Below are 20,336 nucleotides of genomic sequence, written 5' to 3'. Positions count from 1 at the left end.
CAGTACTATGTGTAGGTCAGAGTTCATTCTTTCCTTCCAGCCTGTTGTTTGGGTATTGTAGTCAGGTTGTCAGGGTTGGTGGCAAGTACCTTTACCTGCAGAACCATCTCGCGATCCCACACCTTACATTTTATTCAAGATTTAAAGTCATAATTTGGCTAGGCGCGATGATGCATTGCCCTTAATCCCAGCACTCTGGGAAACATTACAAGCCTACCAATTGGACAGGTAGGCACCTATTACAAAAGTACTGATGAAGTAAAGGGAAATGAGTTTATGAACTTCAGGGAAGAACATTAATGTCTAGCATGTGTTTATTCCTGCCTCAGCACCCAGAGTCCACAGCTGAATGAGAGAGCAAGTTGTCACTGTGCACATAGCTACAGACTGTAGTCATCCTCAGAGGTGTTTGCGCTGTATCTCTGGGTCTTTTTGGTGGCAATGAGTTGACGACTTTGGGAGACCCTTTCTGTTGTTCCTAGGAAGCTAAAGGTACATGGTGTGGAGAGAACACTGAGAGGACTGGGTTCCTTTGTTAAGATCTCCATACCGGCTAGTCACATCTGTCACTGGTCTGTGACAGTCGGTTCCCTAATCATAGCAGAACAAGATTTGTATTTACCTGGAGAATAATTGGACTGCGATCTCCTGCAGTTATGTGACACCCTCTGCTCCTTTGCTTAGTGAACAAGAGTTTGAACTCCTGCGCTCTGGAGGTTCAGCTTTTGCTGGTTCAGTTAAGTGTTAAATGTTCCCTTTATTATAATTACGCTGATGCCCTGCATTGTGGTGGCTGAGAAAATTGCTGGAGACTTGTTTACTCTTTCACATACTGTCCATTTTGTAAAAGCTCTTTTGTGGAGGAGACAGTGTGATTTGGAGTGGCACGGTAGACTTGAATTGGATAACGTAGCTTCAATTGAAATGCAAGAATTTGGCCCTGCTCTCCAAGATTGGCTTGGATTTGGTATTGACCCATGTGTTTGCCGTCTTTCCAGATACTGTCTTCTATTTATTCTGACAGCTTCGCCAGCTGAGAAATTAGACTTTACAAAATTAAAAATACTGTCTATGAATTTAAAACTGGAGTGGGATATTTATTTTGTTAGTTGAGGTTCTTTAAATTGTACATTGTCATGGCTGATTTTTTTTGAAGCATTTAAATATTCCATAGTAAATACTTGTATGAATCACTTTTGCCTCAGAGATATCTAAATGTCCTAAATGCTAGAAACATGAAAGAAAAAAATGTAAATAACTATTTCTACTTATTTTACATTGTAGTATAAATTTTATGGTGGATTTTTAAGAAATTAATTTTTTTGTAGTGGATAGTTTTACTGTCATAAAATCAATGGAGGTAAGTTAGTTACTTAGCTCTTCTGGTGAAAGTTTAAACTCATGAAAATGAGTAAACTCCTGAAGTCACTTTACCAAGTATGTTAAATTAATATATATTATCGTTACATGTGTATTTAAACCTACCCTTTAAACCATTATCACTTTGCAGTTGAAAGTCTGCTCGGTCTAATTAGCATAGTGGTCTAATTAGCATAGTGTAGGTTGTGTATGGGTCTAATTAGCATAGTCTAGGTCGTGTATGATAGCGCTTCCACAGTCGCCACTCAGCCTGATAGTGAATATACTCTTTTACTTAAATCTCTACATTTCTCTCTGTAATCGACATTTTAGGAACTGCCTGTTCAGTAGTGCAGTGTGCTGTGTGGCGCAGAAAGAAGGCTGGGTGCCTAAGATGAAGAGAAGGCTAGCGCTTCGCCTTGCCTGCTGCAGGTGCAGCTTTGGCTTTGCTGGGCGGATGCTGGTGTTTGACGGACAGTGTTCAGTGCCGCTGTAGATGGGGCTGTGGAGACGATGCAGTGTAACAAAGCTGCAGGGTGTTGACTGTTGCTTATCACAAGACTACTGAGGATATGACACCAATTATATCACTTCTTGTAATTTTCAGTTTTTAGTTTAAGATTTGAATTTGAGTTTGTCAGTAATGCTCTAGGTACCTGCTAGTTCTCAGGAAGACAGTCATCGCTATGTGGTGTTTGGTTTCAGACTTTCCATGACCCTTCATCCCAGTGTGCTGCCATTGTTGACCAGGAGGATGTCAGTAATGCTGTGTGTAGTTCTAATTCTTCTGTTTAGGGAAGAATTGTTGGTATTCTTCAACAAGAAGAGAAAGATATTACCCAGTATTTTGTACCGTTACATAATCAAGAACAGTTTACCCAGAAAGTGGTAGAATAAGCACCATTCTATAAAAACACACTTGACAGTTGCACCTGAGAATCATTCTGTCAGCTCAAGCCTTGGAAATTATGCTTTAACCTCTCGTAGACGTTCGTGCCTCCCCTTTTGACTACACAGTGGATGGAGATCTGGTTTCTGGTCTGTTCTCTGTACTGGCTGGAAGACAGTATCTTTCATGCCTGCAAACTGGAATGATTTTGAAGCTGGCAGTAGCTATCAAAACAAGAGAGATTTGATGACCTGAAATGTGCAATCCTTTTAGAAAGTGCTCTTTTCACTCAGGATGGACCAGGACAAGGCTGGTTATTTGACGCCCCATCAGCTTTGTTACGGGTTTCTGTTTTCTCTGAGCTGCTGGGTTCTGAGTGCTGAGCATCTGATGTGTGAAGATGTGGGTTCTGGCTGCCTCAGCAGTGTGCTTTACCCAAGCTCTGGGGGCTAGACAGTTCCATTTTTATGTTCTTTCCCCGAGTTCGCCTGGACTGATTTTCCTTGGCCAGACCAGTGCTTTGGTTGAGTTGAGCATTTGTTTGTGTTTGTTCATTTACTGTGCTTGTCATCTCTCACATCTGATTGCTTCTCAGCCTGGCTCCTCTGCAGTGAACAAATGGTACATTTTCAAGAAAGAAAATTGAAAAATTCAGATATGGGAAAGTTCAAATTTAAAGCCACTATTAACATTCTTTGTGTGGTCACTTCCCATAGTGCACACGCAGAGGGGTGTGGTTGCAGTTTCTTAATATATGCCTTTGTGTTTTAGAGAGTGTCTCATTCTGCAGCCTATGCTGGCTCTGCTTCAATAAGCTACCACCCACAGCTTATAGATATTATGCATCGTGTGCTGTTAGTGCAGGGGTTTATAACCTGGCATGTGGCTAACCAAAGAGTCTGAGTAGATGGCAAGGGATTGAAGTTGGAAGGAGAAAATGTGCTTTTATTTTTATTCGTTTATTACCTTTCTGACGACACTCACCCATTGCTTTAATTCTGATGACAGGCAGTAAGCCATGGGGACATTGGGACAAATCAGTGCTCTCATGCTGCTTCATAGGGAGCATGCTCAGACATCTATATTCACTGTTATGCGGAGATGATGAATGCTCTTAGGGGAGTCATAGCTAGTACAATTTCTTAGTTAAAAATATGCATGGTAGGGGTTGGGGATTTAGCTCAGTGGTAGAGCACTTGCCTAGCAAGCGCAAGGCCCTGGGTTCAGTCCCCAGCTCCGAAAAAAAGAAAAAAAAATGCATGGTATTGTATTGCACAACTTTTCTTATATTGTGGTAAGCAATTCAGTATAGTGGGTTTTTGTTTGTTTGTTTGTTTGTTATTCATTTAGACTTTATCAGTTTTGAGTCACAGTCTTACTCTGTAGTCCTGGTTGACCTTGGCTTGTGGTAACCTTCCCCCATCAGCCTCTGAGCCACAGCATTTGGTTTCTATTTTATTACAAGTCTAATTTTAATATTTTCATTTTAGAAGAGAGGTATTCCTGTAAGGTACGGCTGACCTTCAGTTCCCCAGTAGCTGGAATATAGTCAGCTTAGTTTTCCATTTGTCCACTCACTTGTTAATGGAAGGCTGTTGTTGTATAACTCACACTGGATGGGTGGTCCTCCTCCATCAACTTTCTGAGTGCTGGTGTTGCAAATGTGTGCCATCATCTTCCTGACCTAGCCTTAACTTTTCAATGCTATGGTATTCCAAGAAATTTGCTCCCAGTCCCTATGCTTTCTGGGAAGGTGCATCTGTGAGTTCCCTTTGGAAACAAATTCACACAGGAATCAAAAAGACAGGGAGGATAACAGTTTGAGTCAACAGCTGCGCTAGCCGGGGTGTGGGAGAAATTTTCACCCCTTATGCTGTCTGTGCACCCTAGGGGTGGACTCCTCAGCAACCAGACTTAGCCTTTCCTCTTTACAGGCAAGGAGTTGTCAGCTTTGTTCTGTCTGGTCCCATCTAGTTTCATCTGCCTCTGGAAGCCGCTCTTAAATCCTGGCAGAAGGTAATGAAGGTTTGTGATCCCTTACTACCGGGGTCCCAGTTTTGTTTCTGTTTGTTTTTTGAGACAGGGTTTCTCTGTGCTTCTCTGGGCCATTCTAGAACTTGTTCTGTATGCAGTCCAGGCTGGCTTCCAACTCCCAGAGACCTGCTTGCCTCCAAATTTAAATATTTTTAAGGCTTATTTATTCATTTATTTTATGGAAATGTCTTTTTTTTTTAAAGATTTATTTATTATATATAAGTACACTGTTGCTGTCTTCAGACACACCAGAAGAGGGCATCAGATTCCATTACAGATGGTTGTGAGCCACCATGTGGTTGCTGGGATTTGAACACAGGACCTCTGGAAGAGCAGTCAGTGCTCTTAGCCACTGAGCCATCTCTCCAGCCGCCTCCACTTTTCAAGTGCTGGAAGTAAGGGTATGACACTACCAGCCTGATGTTACTGACTTATCTTCAATTTTATTGTTTACTTTTTAATTAGTTTCATATATATATATATATATTACATTGGTTTATTATGTTAATATTTTTATTATGTTTTTGATCAAAGTAATCTTTTGAGTTCATGAATAGCACATCAATTCGGGAAAAAATAATGGGTAAAATGGCTTAGAGTTATTCTTCCACATTTCCTCCCACAGGGAATAGCTGTCATCTTGATACAAATACAATGTATTTGGTCATATTCAACCCTATCCCTGACAACTCCTTCAGATCCTCACACAAACATCTTCCTCTCAAAGTCATGTCCTCTTCTGTTTTGGATGTCCCCTGGAGAATCAGCAGCCTGTCAGTGGCCCATCCCTGAAGGAAAAGCTGGCTCTCTCTTCCCCAGGAGTGTGGCATGCTGTATCTCCTCAGTGTGAAGCAGTCTTGGGAGCCTTTCACACACCTATGCTGATTGGCTTGTCTGTGCTGGTTTATTCAGGCACCCACAGCTGCTGTGAGTTCACTGGTGGAGCATACCCGCCATGTCTAGAATGCACCAAATTGTAACGCTGGGTGTGTTAATTCCTTTTCCATTAAAAGAGGACGTTTGGGGCCGATTAATCCAGCAAGAAGCCACAGAGCCAGACTAGTCACTCTTCCTGGGCAGAAAGCACTTTCCTTCCAAGCCTTTTATGACTGTGCTGCCTCAGATTCTTGCTGTCTATGAAAAGACACAGAAATGTGAAAGAGAAAATAGACCTGGGGAGATTCTACAATACATCAATCAGACTTTCTCTAAACCATCTGTCAAACTCCAATACAGTTCATATAGGAAAGCAAGGCCTTGGGAGAGATGGGACCTGGGGTTGGGGATTTGGCTCAGTGGTAGAGCTTGCCAAGGAAGCCAAAGGCCCTGGGTTCGGTCCCCAGCTAAAAAAAAAAAAAAAAAAAGAATTTAAAAAAAAAAAAAAAAAAGGGAGAGATGGGACCTGGCCTACCAGCCATAGAAAGGAGGGGCCTTGGGGAGGGAGAGCGCCTGTGACAAGTCAGTGAGGAAAGCTGGTGGCAGGGTCCCACCAGCTCACACACATGCTGCTCTTTGCTGGGAGTATGGGGCTGGCTCGGGCTCTTTAATTAATTTCTTCTGAGGCAGGGTCTCTCTGTAGGCCAGGCTGCCCTGAATCTCACTAGATAGCTTCGGTTGGCCTTGGACGCAGAGTAACCCTGCCTCTTGAGTGTTGAGATTATAGGTGTGAGACACCACAAGGGTTCGCAGCTTCAGAAGTGTAATAAAACTTGACTGTTACCTGCTTTTAGTACTTTGTTTAAAATGGAGAAGTCTTCAATTCTTTTTTTCTCTAAATTCTGATTTATTTTGTCTCAGCAGATGTTCAGAACATGGCTTTTCTGAGGTTCAGATTACTAAAAGAACATGCAAAAGCAAAGCTCTCAGTAAGTGTGGGATTGGCCCAGAGCAGCTGCAGCCCTTCATTGAAGTGTGTTGAATATAGTTTCGGGTTTAAAATTAAAAAAGAAAGAAAGAAACACAAGAGCTGTCAGTGGCTAGGACAGAAAATGAAGTCTCACAGGGGTTGGGGGATTTAGTTTTCAGTGGTAGAGCGCTTGCCTAGTAAGCTAAGGCCCTGGGTTCGGGTCCCCAGCTCCAAAAAAAAAACCAAAAAAAAAAAAAAGAAAGAAAGAAAGAAATGAAGTCTCATTTCCTTTCAGGATAGATAGATATGTTACTACTTTGACCTTCAAATCTCTGCTAATTTGGATTATGAAAGTGGCAGGTGGATGGCAGATTAGCACATACGATAGAGCCTGCCGTCTTCCTTTTATGTGTCACCGAGCTGAGTCATGCATGTTACATCCAAGGACACAGAGAATGGAAGTTGTTTGTTGTCTATGTAAACCATTTTCTTCAGATAATTCAGACTGCTTGTGATCCACAGTGGGCTGAAGATACACACTGGGAGCCTGAGATCTCAGTATTTGTTCAGTTATGTAAAAATGAGTAGGTTTTAAATTACTCTTAAATGCCCGTATATAGTACTTGGCTTAGAATGGAAAACAGAAACAACAAAACCAGCCATCTATATCAACTATATATAGTTAGAGCTGGAAAGAGCACTGCTGCAAGGGAGCAGGGAGAGTGGGCTGTGTTAAGAGTAGAGACAGGTTCCATTGCTCTTAGAACTTTATGTAGATCACAGCAAAGGATAAAACTGGAAAGCCACTGCAAGTCCAGAGTAGACTCTGGACAGGCTTACATGATTTTGGTTTCAGTTGGACCATCAACAACACTTTTATAATCTGTCTATAAAATGAGAACACAGCCTTGTGTTTGACCTTACAAAGGTGGGTCTTAGAAGAATGGTACAGAATGCTGAAATGGCTGGGGCAGTGGTAGCTCACACCTTTTATCCCAGCAGTCAGGAGACAGAGAAATTTGGATCTCTGTGAGTTCAAAGCCAGAAATTTGCATATTTAAATAAAGTGGCTTGTCATTACAAACTTTCAGCAGACCATTAGAGCCTAAAAGTATGTGGAAGCATAGACTTGTAGACTTGGACCCTGAAATTTGGCTAGGATTATCTAAGAAGGACAGACATCTCTGGTAGGAACAGCAATAGAACATGGATCTAGCAGGGCTGGGCTGATGGCCCAGCAGTAGGGACTCTAAACCAGCCTGGATCGGTTGATTTCTCCTCCCCTCCCTTATTCTCAAGAGAAGAGAAGAGAAGAAGAGAGAGAAGGTTTCTCTGAACATAGCCCTGGATGATGGAGACTTTCTCTGTAGACCAGGCTGGCCTCAATCTCACAGAGCTCTCTGCCTGTTTCTGTTCTGGGTGCTGGGATTAGAATTGTGTCTACGTTGATTCTGTCTGTGATGCTGGTGGTTATAGTTGGGGCAGCAGATCCTGGATGTTGATCTGATACAGTTCTTTAAGTGTCTCACACAACTGTGAGGATGTGTATGTAGGTGAAAGACTGTATCTGTAAAGAAAACTGAGGATGTTTCTGTTAAGTCGGGAAGCAATTCAGTCGAGCATCACAACACGAGCCTGGTGTTTAGTTTCTGTCTAAATCTGCATGGCATACTTAGTCTGCTTTCAATAACTATCAACTGATCTTGACATCTTGATGAACCAAAAGATATGAGAAATTATCCAACAGTAAGCAAAAGACAGGCCAGTGTGAAGCAGCCGTCATGGTAGAGCGTCTGTTTGTCCGTTCTTCAGCAAGACTTTCATTTCTTGCACTTGGACTACAGTTAAGATTGTGGAGTATATTTAAATGAGATAGAATATTATATTATTACTCATTGTATAAGGAACTACAATATAAATGCTTAAAAAGTACAAAAGGGTTTGGGGAGATGGCTCAGTAGCTGCTCTTCCAGAATACCCAGATTCAGTTCCCAGCACTCATGTGACAGCTCACAACTGTCTGTAACTCCAGCTCTAGGAATCCAACACCCTTACCTAGAAATATATGCATGGTGGATTTTGTTTTTTGTTTTTGTTTTTTGAGCTACAGAACCTGCATGTTACAATTAGCTGTCATTAATTCCAGCGAATAGAAGTATGTTCCATTTGCTGTACACTCAGGAGCCAGGCTTGACTGGTATAAATAGGTGAAATCTAAATTATCATGACAGTCCATTAAACAGCAGCAGAAAGCCCGTAAGGAAAATGGATTCACTGTAACAAAGGAGAGAGCTAGCGCGGGCTCTGAGTTGTCCTGTGTGTTTGCAGCGATCACTATAAAGTCTGTCTGAAGCACTTCCTACAAAGCAGAGCCCGCCTCTACCTGTGCCTCCCTGGCTCCTCCAGCCTCTCAGGACGACTTTCCTGCAGGGCGTGGCGTCTTCCCTGGGAACACAGTGCTGCTGCATTGCTTCCTAAAGGCACATCATTTGATTTGCTTCTGCCTTTCTTATTGTTAGGTGATCCTGGGATGAATCCTACAATCGAGAATGTGCTGGATAAATGCTCTACCACTGAGCTGTGTATCCAGCAACACACACACACACACACACACACACACACACACACACACACACACACACACACACACACCCTCACACACACACACTCACACTCACACACACACCACACACACACACACACACACACACACACTCACACACACTTTTTTTCTTGAGACAGTACCATTGTGTATCCCAGTTTTAAATTTGTGATCCTGCTGTCTCAGCTTTCCAAAGTTATTGGATTATAGACCTAGTGTGTCACCATGCTTGGCCCATGGTCCACTTTCATTCCTTGAGTTAAAGGTCTTTCAACATTTTGATTAGTAATCAGAACAGTCCAATTTAATAGTCTTTTTTTATTTGCGTGTATGGGGGGGGGATACTGATGTCCGAGGACATCCTTTGGGAACTGGTCCTCCTTGCATTCTGAATGGGCTTTGAACTCAGTTCTGAGGCTTTACCTACTGAGTGTCATCTCACTGACCCTTTGAGAAGGAATCTTTTCCTTCAGTTTTTTATTTTATGGTGAGCCAGTGAACTGGGATAGAACAGCTACCTGAATGTTTTGTCTTAAGAAGTCAGGTACAGTATGCTGCACAGACACACTGGGGCCTTCTCTAGGCGGGCGGGCTGGCATAACTGTGGCACCGTTAGCGGTGGTGCTGATGAAGCAGAACCTCATGGGTGCGTCCGTGCCAAGCAAGTGCTTTACCACTGAGCCAACACCAATTTTAAAAATAAAATTTCTTTCTTAGATTGCAGGGTTTTTTTTTGTTTGTTTGTTTTGTTTTGTTTTGTTTTGTTTTTTTTGTTTTTTGTTTTTTTTTGGAGCTGGGGACCGAACCCAGGGCCTTGTGCTTGCTAGGCAAGCACTCTACCACTGAGCTAAATCCCCAACCTTTTTTTTTTTTTTTTTTTTTTTTTTTTTAAAAAGTGTACAAATGCTACCAAAACATAAGTTATAAATTCCGAGAAATTGACTTAACTGGGGTTTGGACTTTGAATTAACTAGAATAACTCTCATAGTAAGGGTTCAGTACAAGTTACAAGGAACATTTTGATAATAACTTGTGGAGATTAGAGCTTAAATTGCCCTTTGGGTAACGCAGGTGTGAGCCATGGTTGATATTTTGAGTATCACCATGGTATGCTTTCTGCTGCTGACAGGATGACGCTGCTTTGTCTTGTTTTGCTGTTTTCAAACCCAGTTGGCATCTGATTGTGGGAAGGGGGACACTGCACCAGCTATGCCAGAACGCCAGCAGCAGCACTGCCTCATGTTGGGGGATGATGGTCTGGGGCCACCCATTAAACACGGGAGCGGGGAATGGAAGAGGGGGTCCATGCTTGTGCGTGTGTGTGTGTGTGTGTGTGTGTGTGTGTGTGTGTGTGTGTGTGTGTGTGTGTACCTTGACCATCGCCCCTCAGGCACTGTGTGCTTTGTTTCTGAGAAAGGCTTTCACTTGCCTTCGAGTAAACTAGGTTGGCTGAGATCCACCTAGGTGCTGGGTTACAAGGGCACCTCACTGCACCTGGGTTTTGACAAGAGAATTGAACTCTGGTACTTGTATTTGCAAAGAAAGCATTTCCCAACTGAGCTGTCTCGCCAGCCCAGTCTTAGAGAGTTTAATGTACTGGAAGACTTCCTGATATCTAGAAAAGAGACATGTCTAAATTTGAAAACACTTTGGTTTATTATAATCTTCTTTCCCATTCTCCTTCACCATGCTTTTCTATGTGGACAAGAGTCCCTGTGAACTTGCAGCATTAGAACTGATAGACATTTCAGTATGCAGATTCAGTTACCAAGAAGTTTGTAGACAATGGAGCCGCTGATCCTGACTGGTTTTTCCTTCCACTGAGTTTATCAAGATGATTCCATCAAATTTGGTGATGGTTGACAGAGTTCAAATCAAAAGCTAAGGAAATGATCGGGAAGGTATTGTCTCTCCCTCTGAAGCTGTCCACTGCTCTCACATACTGCCACGCTCTTCTCTCTAGAAGACAGCCGAGAGCCAGCCCCTTTCCACCTGTGACAGAATGTTTCGTGTTCTTTTTAGTGTTTGGTTAGGGTCCTGTAACTCCTAAGTTCATTTTTTCCTTTACTTGCTCCTCAGAGAAGCTCTGAGTGTCTTCCCTGAGGAAGTGGATCTCGTGGTGGAAGCCAACAGTGCAGCTGGCATTGGCTGTGTTGAGGATGGTGACGGTAGAGGTGGCTTGCTGGAGCCCACAGTGTACCAGTGCTTCTGGTCTGGGTCCAGACACCAGGATTGGAGTTGTTTTCTAGCAAGCCGAGCTCCAGGTTCAAGGAGTGCTGCTGTCTCAAGAGAGTGAGGTAGAGAATAATAGAACTGCGTGCCCTCCAGTGCGCCCCCGCCCGCCCCCCCCCCCCCCCCCCCCCCGCTGGGATTGGCAAACACTTGTGTTATCTAGAGAGATACTTTCAGACTTACTTTTGCAATAGTTTACCAGCTCACTGTCACGTTGTGGAATGGTTCTGAGGGTCAGGGATGGAGCTAGCGTCGAAGAGAAATGAAAGAAGAGCGGGTGCCTGAGGGTCGGCTTCCCGTGCCCACTGCCGGGCTACCCAGCCAACACTGCCTCTGAAAGGCTCTCTGGGAGAAGGGCTTTGTTCACAAGGAAAGGGTTTTCTATTTGAAATTCTATTAGAGTGGCACTGCCATTCTTTGCAAGGGGATGAGAGAGTATTTCAAAGATTAATAGGTGGGAACACATTGATGGAGGGAAGATTCTGCATGGGGCAGAGCAGTGGCTGAACACTGCCTGTGTAGTGTAACATAGCTTTAATGCTAGGGCTCACAGACTGCTTACTAAATTAGGGGGTGAAATAAGTGTCCACTCTGCTTAGCGATGAGACTGTCAGGACAGATGCTGATAGGTGCTTTGTGTACGCAATGACAGGCTGCCTGATGTGGCAGGCTATGATTTTTACCCTGGAGGAACTTGCTTCCCTGCTCGATTTACATAAACCTGCTGGTTTGCTGACTTTGGAAAAGGAGAGGCTTTTCTTTGCCTTGAGAATTTGCCTTCCTGTTTGGCTGACTTCCCTCTTCAGCTCAGTGAGGGCTCTGTTTGCAGATGGCAGCATTGATTCTTGGACACAAAGCAATGTTGAGGTTGTGAGAAACAACCAGAAATATCCCTGCTCAGTATCATCTCCCATATCATGGGTTTTGATGCTCCTGGTCACGAGCATTTCAAGTGACACTGTATCACTGTGTAATCTGCTTCTGTGCAGAGACTTGGTGTTAAAGTATAAAACAGTACAAACACGTCTCATTTCCAGACATCCCTGCTAAAGAAAACAGTAGTTATCCTTTGTTTTTCAGAATAATTGATAGTGGTGACAATAGCCTCATTTATTTTTTTCTGGCCCATTTCAGGCATGCTGATTTTAAGATTAAAACAATGTATATTTGCCCCACAGCAACTGTTGGCTCGTTCTGGTGAATGCCTGCTTTCCTGTGAGTGATTTTGAAAATGTGCATTGTGCATTTAATGGATAGCATTGTCTGCTCAGAGTTGCTGCTTTTAGCAACAAAGATGAGGGGCTTTCAACATTTAAAACAAAAGGTGTCTGTAGTGCTTCTGTTGGCTTCAGGCTGTCACTCTGAGGACTATCAGTTCAGTTGACTAAATCAGTCTTAGAACCAATCAGCTTTTAGAGGAGCCATGCTTTCAGAAGTTGCACGATAGTCTTGCCAAATCACTTTGACTTAGAAGGTTTCTGGGCTCACGCATTCCATCTGTGGATTTTTGACATCGTTCTTAACTTTGCCTTTTTAAATGAACTACTTTGGGGCTAGAAGTAGAGTTTGGTTTGTCTAGCGTGCACAAGGCCCTAGGTTAGATCCCCAAGTCCTGCAAAAACAAACAGAAGGATCTACAAATAAAAACAAAATAAATGGTTTTATGCTAGCTATAAACATTTATGTAAATTGTTTAATTAAATAAGCTGTTTGATTAATGAGACCAGAGAGAAAATACTTGTAATGACTCAGTTTAACATTTTTGGTGCATGGGGTGGAGTAGCATAACAGAAAGAGCATTAAAAGAAAATTGTATTTCCCAGAGTACACTCTCCTCTTTCTCTCTGTCTGTCTGTCTTGTCTTTGTGAGTACATTGTCTTAAGATGGGTCATTCTGTTTTATAGGAAGAAAAAAATTTAACTCTCTAGTAATGTTTCATTCTTATTTTAAAAACGCTCTAGCAGGGCTGGAGAGGTGGCGCAGTGGCTCAGAACCTGGCTGCTCCTCCTTCCAGCACCACACGGCAGCTCACAACTAACTGTAACTTTAGTTCTAGGGGACCCAGCACATGTAGGTAAGACACCAATGCAGGTAAAATAAAATAAATAAGCCATTAAAAATCATTTAAAAAACAAAAAATACATTAGCTAAATCTGGTTAAAGCAGAACATTACCCACCCTGAATGATAAATTTAACTAAGCTTGGAAAAATATTTAACTTATGTGATCCATGATTTATTATTATTATTTTTTTTTCTTTTCTATTTTTCAGAGGTGGAGACTGAACCCAGGGCCTTGCGCTTGCTAGGCAAGCGCTCTACCACTGAGCTAAATCCCCAACCCCATGATTTATTATTCTTAATGTCCACAGAATCTGTTGTTGCCTGCTCTGAGAGTGATCTTTTTTCTTTGGTTCTTTGTTTTTTTTTCGGAGCTGGGTACCGAACCCAGGGCCTCGTGCTTCCTAGGCAAGCTCTCTACCGCTGAGCTAAACCCCCAACCCCTCTGAGAGTGATCTTACCTGCCTCACATACATGTCACAGCATACTGAGATTCTGATACAGTATAGGTCCTACAGACACCCTCCTGTATATTGAAATCATTTTGTAAATTCACAGCTTTGTATCAGTGTGGTTTGCTGTGGTAATTATTTAAATTATAAAGATAAAAGATGCCTTCTATGTGGTAATTCTATAGGTCAGCTTTCAGGCTGTTCCCTCAAGTGGTAGCCTTTCCCTTGGGCAGCCATTCTTTAGTCTATGCGTGTCAGGTCCAGTAGAATTTGGAATACGGGGGGCGGGGGGCAACAGTCGCCCTTTTTCTTCTCTCTTAGATGTCCTGCCTTGGTGTGTTAGAGATGAACATTTCCTGAGTCCAGTTATAGCAGGACATAACTCTTCTCTCCTTTCTCTGGAAAGCTCTTTGGGGGGATTACAGGGGGTAGAGTTATTGAAGCAGAAAAACATAGAGTTCTGACTACTCTTGGACTCACTGTTTGTTCAAGGCTGACCTTGAACACTTGATCGCCCTGCCTCCATCTCTGAAGTTCTGGAATGCTGTGTGAGCAGGGCAGCACAGCTGATGATGGAGACTTGTTAGTATATAAATCAGTAGTGCTTTGCACTCCAGAGTAAGAGGGTCTGTGGTACATAAAGCCTTTCTCTGTGATATAATGGGGACTCAGTGTCCCACATTTGTCCGGTCTGTCGGACCTTGGGCACACCAGTGGCATACATTAGTCTTGGATTGTTGTTGTGCTATTTCAGAACTCTGGAGATGGTGAAGAGGAGGGGGAGGGAGGAGGAGGGGGAGGAGTGCAAACCACTTGACTGCCAGATGATGGGGATTGTGAATTGCTAAGGAGTGCTTACTACTCCTTTACAGAGGAGCCACAAGAAGTCTTACCTCTTCTGCACTTCATAATTAGTTGTAAGCTATATGTGCTCAAAACTGGTAGAATAAAGAAAGAATAGGGTTGTCACAGAGCACGCAGATGAATTGGTATTTCTTTTGGAGGATTTATCCCAGGGGAGGAGGTGGATTTTGTGGGAACCAATCTTTGGACCTCACTTAGGAAGTTGTCGTGATTGTTTTTAAGGAAATGAACAAGCAGCTTAATTTAAAAAGAAAGGAAGTGTGGCTTTGTGGAAGGAGACAGGAAGGAGAAAGGCATAGATTGCCTTTCTCCCTCTGTGCTTAGGTGAGTGAGTATGTAATCGCTGCCTGGAGAGTTGAACTACTGGTGCTGCATTAGTAGGTCTACAACATGGAAATTAAGAATTTTGGGCCTATTCCAAAATTGTATTAAATTTTGAGGCGGGTCTTACGGTCCTCTGCTGAGCGGTGAGATTACAGTTCTGTGAGCCACACCAGTGCCCAGAGAGAGCCGCAGCTTCTCTGTGGAGATTTGTGCTGCTGCTCTTTTGTAACAAACAAGGGGTGTGAAGAAAAGCCTTAGCCATTGTGGGGAGAGTGTCACTGGAGATGCCTAAGTGCAGCAGCAGAGGTCGTTACCTTCTGCGACCCTGGGTAACTCATCCTGATCCACATTGGTATGGGCCTTCAGGGGTTCATGCTCTCTCATCTGAGAGATCAGTCAGGGGAATTCTGAAACCTCCATAGACTCATGTTCCTTCTCTTTCTGAAATGGCTCTGTGGCTCCATTTAATGTCTCGGCTCTTAAGTATGTGGAGTTGAAATACCGGCTTTGCCCAAGTTGCCAGAAAGCAATTGTTCTTACAGATGCACGTTCTGAAGGGCAGGGGAGAAGATGTGATGATTGGCTTTTGTATCTGTAGGCATTACTGTCCCACTTCCAGATTTGGTAACTGGGAAACTTTTACTTCTTGGTGAATAATTGTCTTACAGGCAATTTTAAAAAATACGTCTTAACAGGCAGTTTTTAAAAGCAGCCTTTTACCCTTCAGCTGATGTAAATGTCAAAAATAATTGTCCAAGCATGGCCACGTCCAGTGTGATTGAGGAACGTGCTCTGCTCTTCTTTCTGAAGAAAATCTTTGCTTTACTTCATTCCGTATTTGATTGGCTGCTTTGGTTTTCAGTCAAGAAATAACTTGATAGTAAATTATCCATAGGCACCAAATAGCTTTCATCCTATAAAGCTGTGGTTATTGTTGGCAGTATGTTCAAGGCTGAGTTTTCAAGTATCTTCCTCAAAAAATACTTACTGAAAATGAAGTAGCATGTGGCAAAGCTGTTTCTCTTTCCAAAGAATGTGTCTAAAAGATTTTTGATTTGCTTTAAAGTGTGTGCCTCCTTCCCTCTGTCCTCCCAGAGGCAGGAATACAGGCAAGTGCCACATACCTGTCTTGATGTGTAATTTTGTTTTGTTTTGTTTTTTGTTTTTTGTTTGTTTGTTGCTTTTGAAACAGGGTTTCTCTGTGTAACTTTGACTGACCTGGAACTCACTCTGTAGACCAGGCTGGCCTCAAAGTCAGAGATCCCCCTGCCTCCGCCTCCTGAATTCTGCATTTGCCACTACTGCCCAGCTTGATGTGTAATTTTTAGTTAAGTAATTCTGTTACCTAAAGTTCTCCATCTGGATATGGGTAGTTTTGTAGAGCTTTCTTTCTCTGAACAGAATCATTGAGACTTTTATTAGGTTTTTTGTAAACGATCAGAGGCATGTTTAGAAAGAACCATTACCTTAATGCTATCTATAATTTAATGTTTATTACCCAGAGGAATGTTTTTACTATTAAAAGGTACTTGCCTTGTCATTGATGTGTTTATGTATTCACTTACCTAGCTATTTATTTATGCATTATTTATTTATGGTCTTAAAAGTCTTGTCTATGGCTACTTTTTAAAAAAACTTCCTTTTTCTTTTCAAGACTGCGTGTATATCGAGAGTCGGCGGCCAAACACACCGTATTTCATCTGCAGCATCCAAGACTTCAAACTGGTAAGCATTTTCCCATGTTCTGCCTTACCTTCTCTTCTCTTCTCTTCTCTTCTCTTCTCTTCTCTTCTCTTCTCTTCTCTTCTCTTCTCTTCTCTTCTCTTCTCTTCCTCCTTCTGTCCCTCCCCATCTCTTTATTCGCCCCCCCAGGCTGACATCTTTGATTGCTTCTCACTGCGTATCCACTGGTGTGTTAACCGGAGTGGGACAGTGCTATCTGCCTCTGGGCTGTGCACTGGAGTAATGTGTTCAGTGTGGCTTGTCCATGGTGGGAATGCTTTTCTGCTGTGACACACAGTGTTTCTGAAGTCCTTACTCCTTTAGTAGCTGTTGTGACAGGCTCAGGTTCTCGCTAGCGTCTCAAGTGCTTTCCTTGCTTTTAGCTATTCTTAAGAGCCTGGAGCAAGGTTATTGATTAATGCCTAGAAAAGGTGAACCAGATGCTGGTTTCCGGGGGCCACTGTAGTTTCGCTCTGATGGTGGGTATGTATTATATATCATGTCCAGTTTTAAGGGTCTCCCAGGAGCCGAATTTGGGAGAAAGGAGTTTAGCCTAGGATTAAGGCTGTCTGGATAGTGCTCCTGACAAAATCTTTGCTTGTAGACCGTTCTTAGGCACACTTTGGGCTCAAAGTAAATCCCTGGGTGTTTGTAAAACAAACACGCTCAGGCCGTGTGAGGTGACACATACATTTAATCCCAGTGCTGAGAGACAGAGGCAGGTGGTTCCAGGACAGCACTGCTGCACAGACAGACACCCCCCTCCCAACCCCTGTTTTCTTGGCTCAGTATTGTGTACATATGTGTACCTCACACCCATGTGTTTACCTGTTCTTCAGCATTAATATTCTGATTTTTCAAAGATTTCTCTTATTTCATGCAACACAGTTAAACATCACTATTACTGTCTTTCCCTCACACAGATAACGTGTAAAATAATGTTGAAGCAATATCCTTGTGAACTGTGAAACATTGTGATCTTAGAATGGGATCCTTTAACCCATGTGAGCCACAGCCTACAATGCAAAGTAACCCTGAGTCTAACTTCGTAGCAAATGTATTGTCTTTGTATCTGTGGATGCCATATTTCCCAAATAGCGTCATTACTTGAGAGTGTTTGTGCTCACACACGTTTGTGATGTTTCAGTTCACAGAACTAAGGCAGCAAAGCAGGCCAGTTGTGCACTCACTTGTAAGATTTGTTCTGTTTGGACTGCTTCTAAGGTCCCTGTCTGTTGTGCAAAGTGGCCTTGCAGCTTTGTCTTTTAAATCAAATGTTTCCTATTTAGTTTTCTTAGCAATGTGAATTTTTGCCATTTTTGGAAATGTTTTCTTTACAAGGATTTTTTTTTGCAGATACTGCCTGATACCTGAAACTTTGGGAGGTGGCCTTGTTTCCAGAAGAGGTTTATTCTGGTAGAGGCTGCAGCTGCTGCTCTTTCTGTGTGTGTTATCTGTGTGTGGGATTTTGCTGAACCAAGTACCAGTGCACCATGGAGAATATATAGCTATGAAATAAAATGATAAAGAATTTTGTTTTAGAGTCCCATCAGATTCTGAGCCCCTTCGTGGCCCCCCACCCCCCGAGTGCACACTCTCATGTTTGGTCAGTATTTCTTATAGACATGTTGATTACTGCGTGAGAGTGGCTGTCTCAGCAGAGGTTCCTGCTGAGGTGCGGTAATCGTTTAACAGCAGTAACCGCCGAAGCTTCTGCTGTCAGTGTTAAAACATTCATGCTAACTGCAAAAGCAAGTGGGGCATAGGGTGCAGCATGTTTCCGTTCCTTTTTAAACCACATAGTCTTTCGTGTGTTTCTCTTTGAGATTCCATATTCATTGTCATATAAAAATATTAGAGATGATGAAATATTTGCTCCTAGGAGAAAGATGTTTTTCCTCCTTCCTCAGTTCTGTGTACCTCTTAGGAAAAGATTATAAGGGGTGAGAACAATCTTGACTTTTTCCTCTAGCTGACCCAGGGTATAGGAGAAATAGGCAAGCAGTGGGAATAAGCTTCCTTCCTTCTTTCCTTCCTTCCCTCCCTCCCTCCCTCCCTTCCTCTGCCTCTCCCTCTCTTTCTCCCTCTCCCTCTACCCCCTCTCCCTGTCCTCCCTCTCCTTCTTCCCCTCCCCCTCCCTCTCCCCTGAGTTTAAAAAAGAAGAGATTGGAGTTGATTTTGCCCATAGCAAACAACATGGCAAAGCAGAAGAATAAAATAGCTTTAAAAGGAGAATTAGCTTTGAGGTATTGCACGACACAATGTTTTTCTCCTTTGGCCTGGGGTTGTTTTAGGAGCTGTGTTCCCTCAGCATAACAGTCCTGTGCTGTGGTAGGGTTTGGAGTATAAATAAGGTGTGTGCTGAGGTTGTAGGAGCACTGTGGGATGCTCTATGGTGATACTGCTAAAGACAGTAAAGCCAGTGAATGGAGTCATGGGGGCTAGAGCCATGGACTAGTCAATTAGACCAGAATGATTGTGTGTTGAACTCTGAAAGCCTTGGGTAGTGTTTTATGAGCTCGTTCAGTGTGTGAACACTGGATTGTTTTTTTGGCCTTGCTTGGGTGTCTCTCCAGAGTTTGTGGCATGTAGAGCATGCCAGGCTATGCAAACAGCCATGTTCCTTATTCTCAGAAGTGTCCAAATATGTACAACTTTTGTGGTCATCTTGTCTACGGGATGAGCTCTCTGGCCTCTGCCTTAGCAAGTAGTTCATCGTCAGAACACACAAGGCTCTGCCGTCTACACTGCCAGGTACATTTACAGCCCACTCTCACAGGGCTGGCTGGAGGCCATGGTGCCGCAGAGCAGCAGGCTCCAAACTGAGCCAGGTCTGGAAGGTTAGTGTTCTCCCCTCCCTCCTCTCCATTGTGTTTGGTTTTGGGAACAAACAGGTTAATTTAAGAAAAGTGAGAACTCCCAAGAGTGGAGACGGGGAGGGGCTCCAAGGGAGAAATACTCTGAAGGCAGAATTCTCAAGGGAAGTAAATTATGTGTTCTGCTGGGAAACATTGGTTCTTTTATGTTATATTCATATAGTTAACTTAGTTCCAAGCCAAGAAAACTAGTTTTGTTTAAATATGCAAATTAGAATTGTTCATGGAAGAAGTAGACGAGGTGAATGGACAGCGTGTGCTGACATACAGGCAGGAGGCAAGGCCATCATTATAGAAAGATGCTTCGTACCATAGTTTTCAGAACTGATTTCAAGCAGTGACTCTTCCTTGAAGCAGTGATGATGGAGATAGGATTGTGGGTATTTGTTGACCTGGCCTGAAAGTATTCATTTCTCTGAATTGGGGGAAACTGAGGCTTTACGGTAGTCGACAGAGGGGCTGAAAGGGTAAATCAGGTACTGCATTTATGATAGTAAGGTTGTTGCCAGCAGGGGCCAGCCAGCCTGCATGAGCAGATGAGAAAGCAGAAGGCCCAGAGGGTGCTAGTGTAGCCACTCCCTCTATGTCCGCCCACGACTCACTCCTCTCAGCTAGGTTCTAGATTATTCCGCTCTCTGGGAAGGGTGGGTCCACTTGGGCTAGATTGAATGGACCAAAAGGACCTGGAATAACACCTTCAACTTTTCCTTCCAGAGGGTTCCAAGGTCACTTTATGCGTCTGGTCTTTCGATGGTTTTGTTTTGATTATTATTATTTTTTTTTTTTTTGGTTCTTTTTTTCGGAGCTGGGGACCGAACCCAGGGCCTTGCGCTTCCTAGGTAAGCGCTCTACCACTGAGCTAAATCCCCAGCCCCTTGTTTTGATTATTAAGGTGTACTCTATCCCAGAGTTGGTAAGGAACGTTCACGACCAGCCCTCCCACCAGCATTTGTTGGGAACTTGTTATGAGCTTTGTTGAGCCCAACCCAGGGCACTGAGGAAGCACACACTATTCGAGCACACTTCGGCAACCGTACATTCGAGTGGTGGAGTTTGTGGTGTTATTGATCATCAG

At 43.2% G+C, this 20,336-nt stretch overlaps 1 protein-coding gene across 6 annotated transcripts in view; it reads left to right on the top strand.

Moving 5' to 3' along the window:
• Rere (arginine-glutamic acid dipeptide repeats) overlaps window positions 1–20,336 on the top strand; it is a 334,126-nt gene that overhangs the window by 131,541 nt on the left and 182,249 nt on the right. For all 6 annotated transcript variants that reach the window (XM_032894231.1, XM_032894248.1, XM_032894239.1 and 3 more), the window contains exon 3: window positions 16,318–16,388. In XM_032894231.1, the coding sequence (XP_032750122.1) occupies window positions 16,318–16,388 (71 nt within the window). The remainder of the gene's footprint in view (window positions 1–16,317; window positions 16,389–20,336) is intronic.

This window comes from Rattus rattus, chromosome 1 (assembly GCF_011064425.1).
Source record: "Rattus rattus isolate New Zealand chromosome 1, Rrattus_CSIRO_v1, whole genome shotgun sequence".
Taxonomy (NCBI): domain Eukaryota; kingdom Metazoa; phylum Chordata; class Mammalia; order Rodentia; family Muridae; genus Rattus; species Rattus rattus.
The sequence above is the reverse complement of the archived record's forward strand: the minus strand, read 5'-3'. Positions and strand labels throughout refer to the sequence as shown.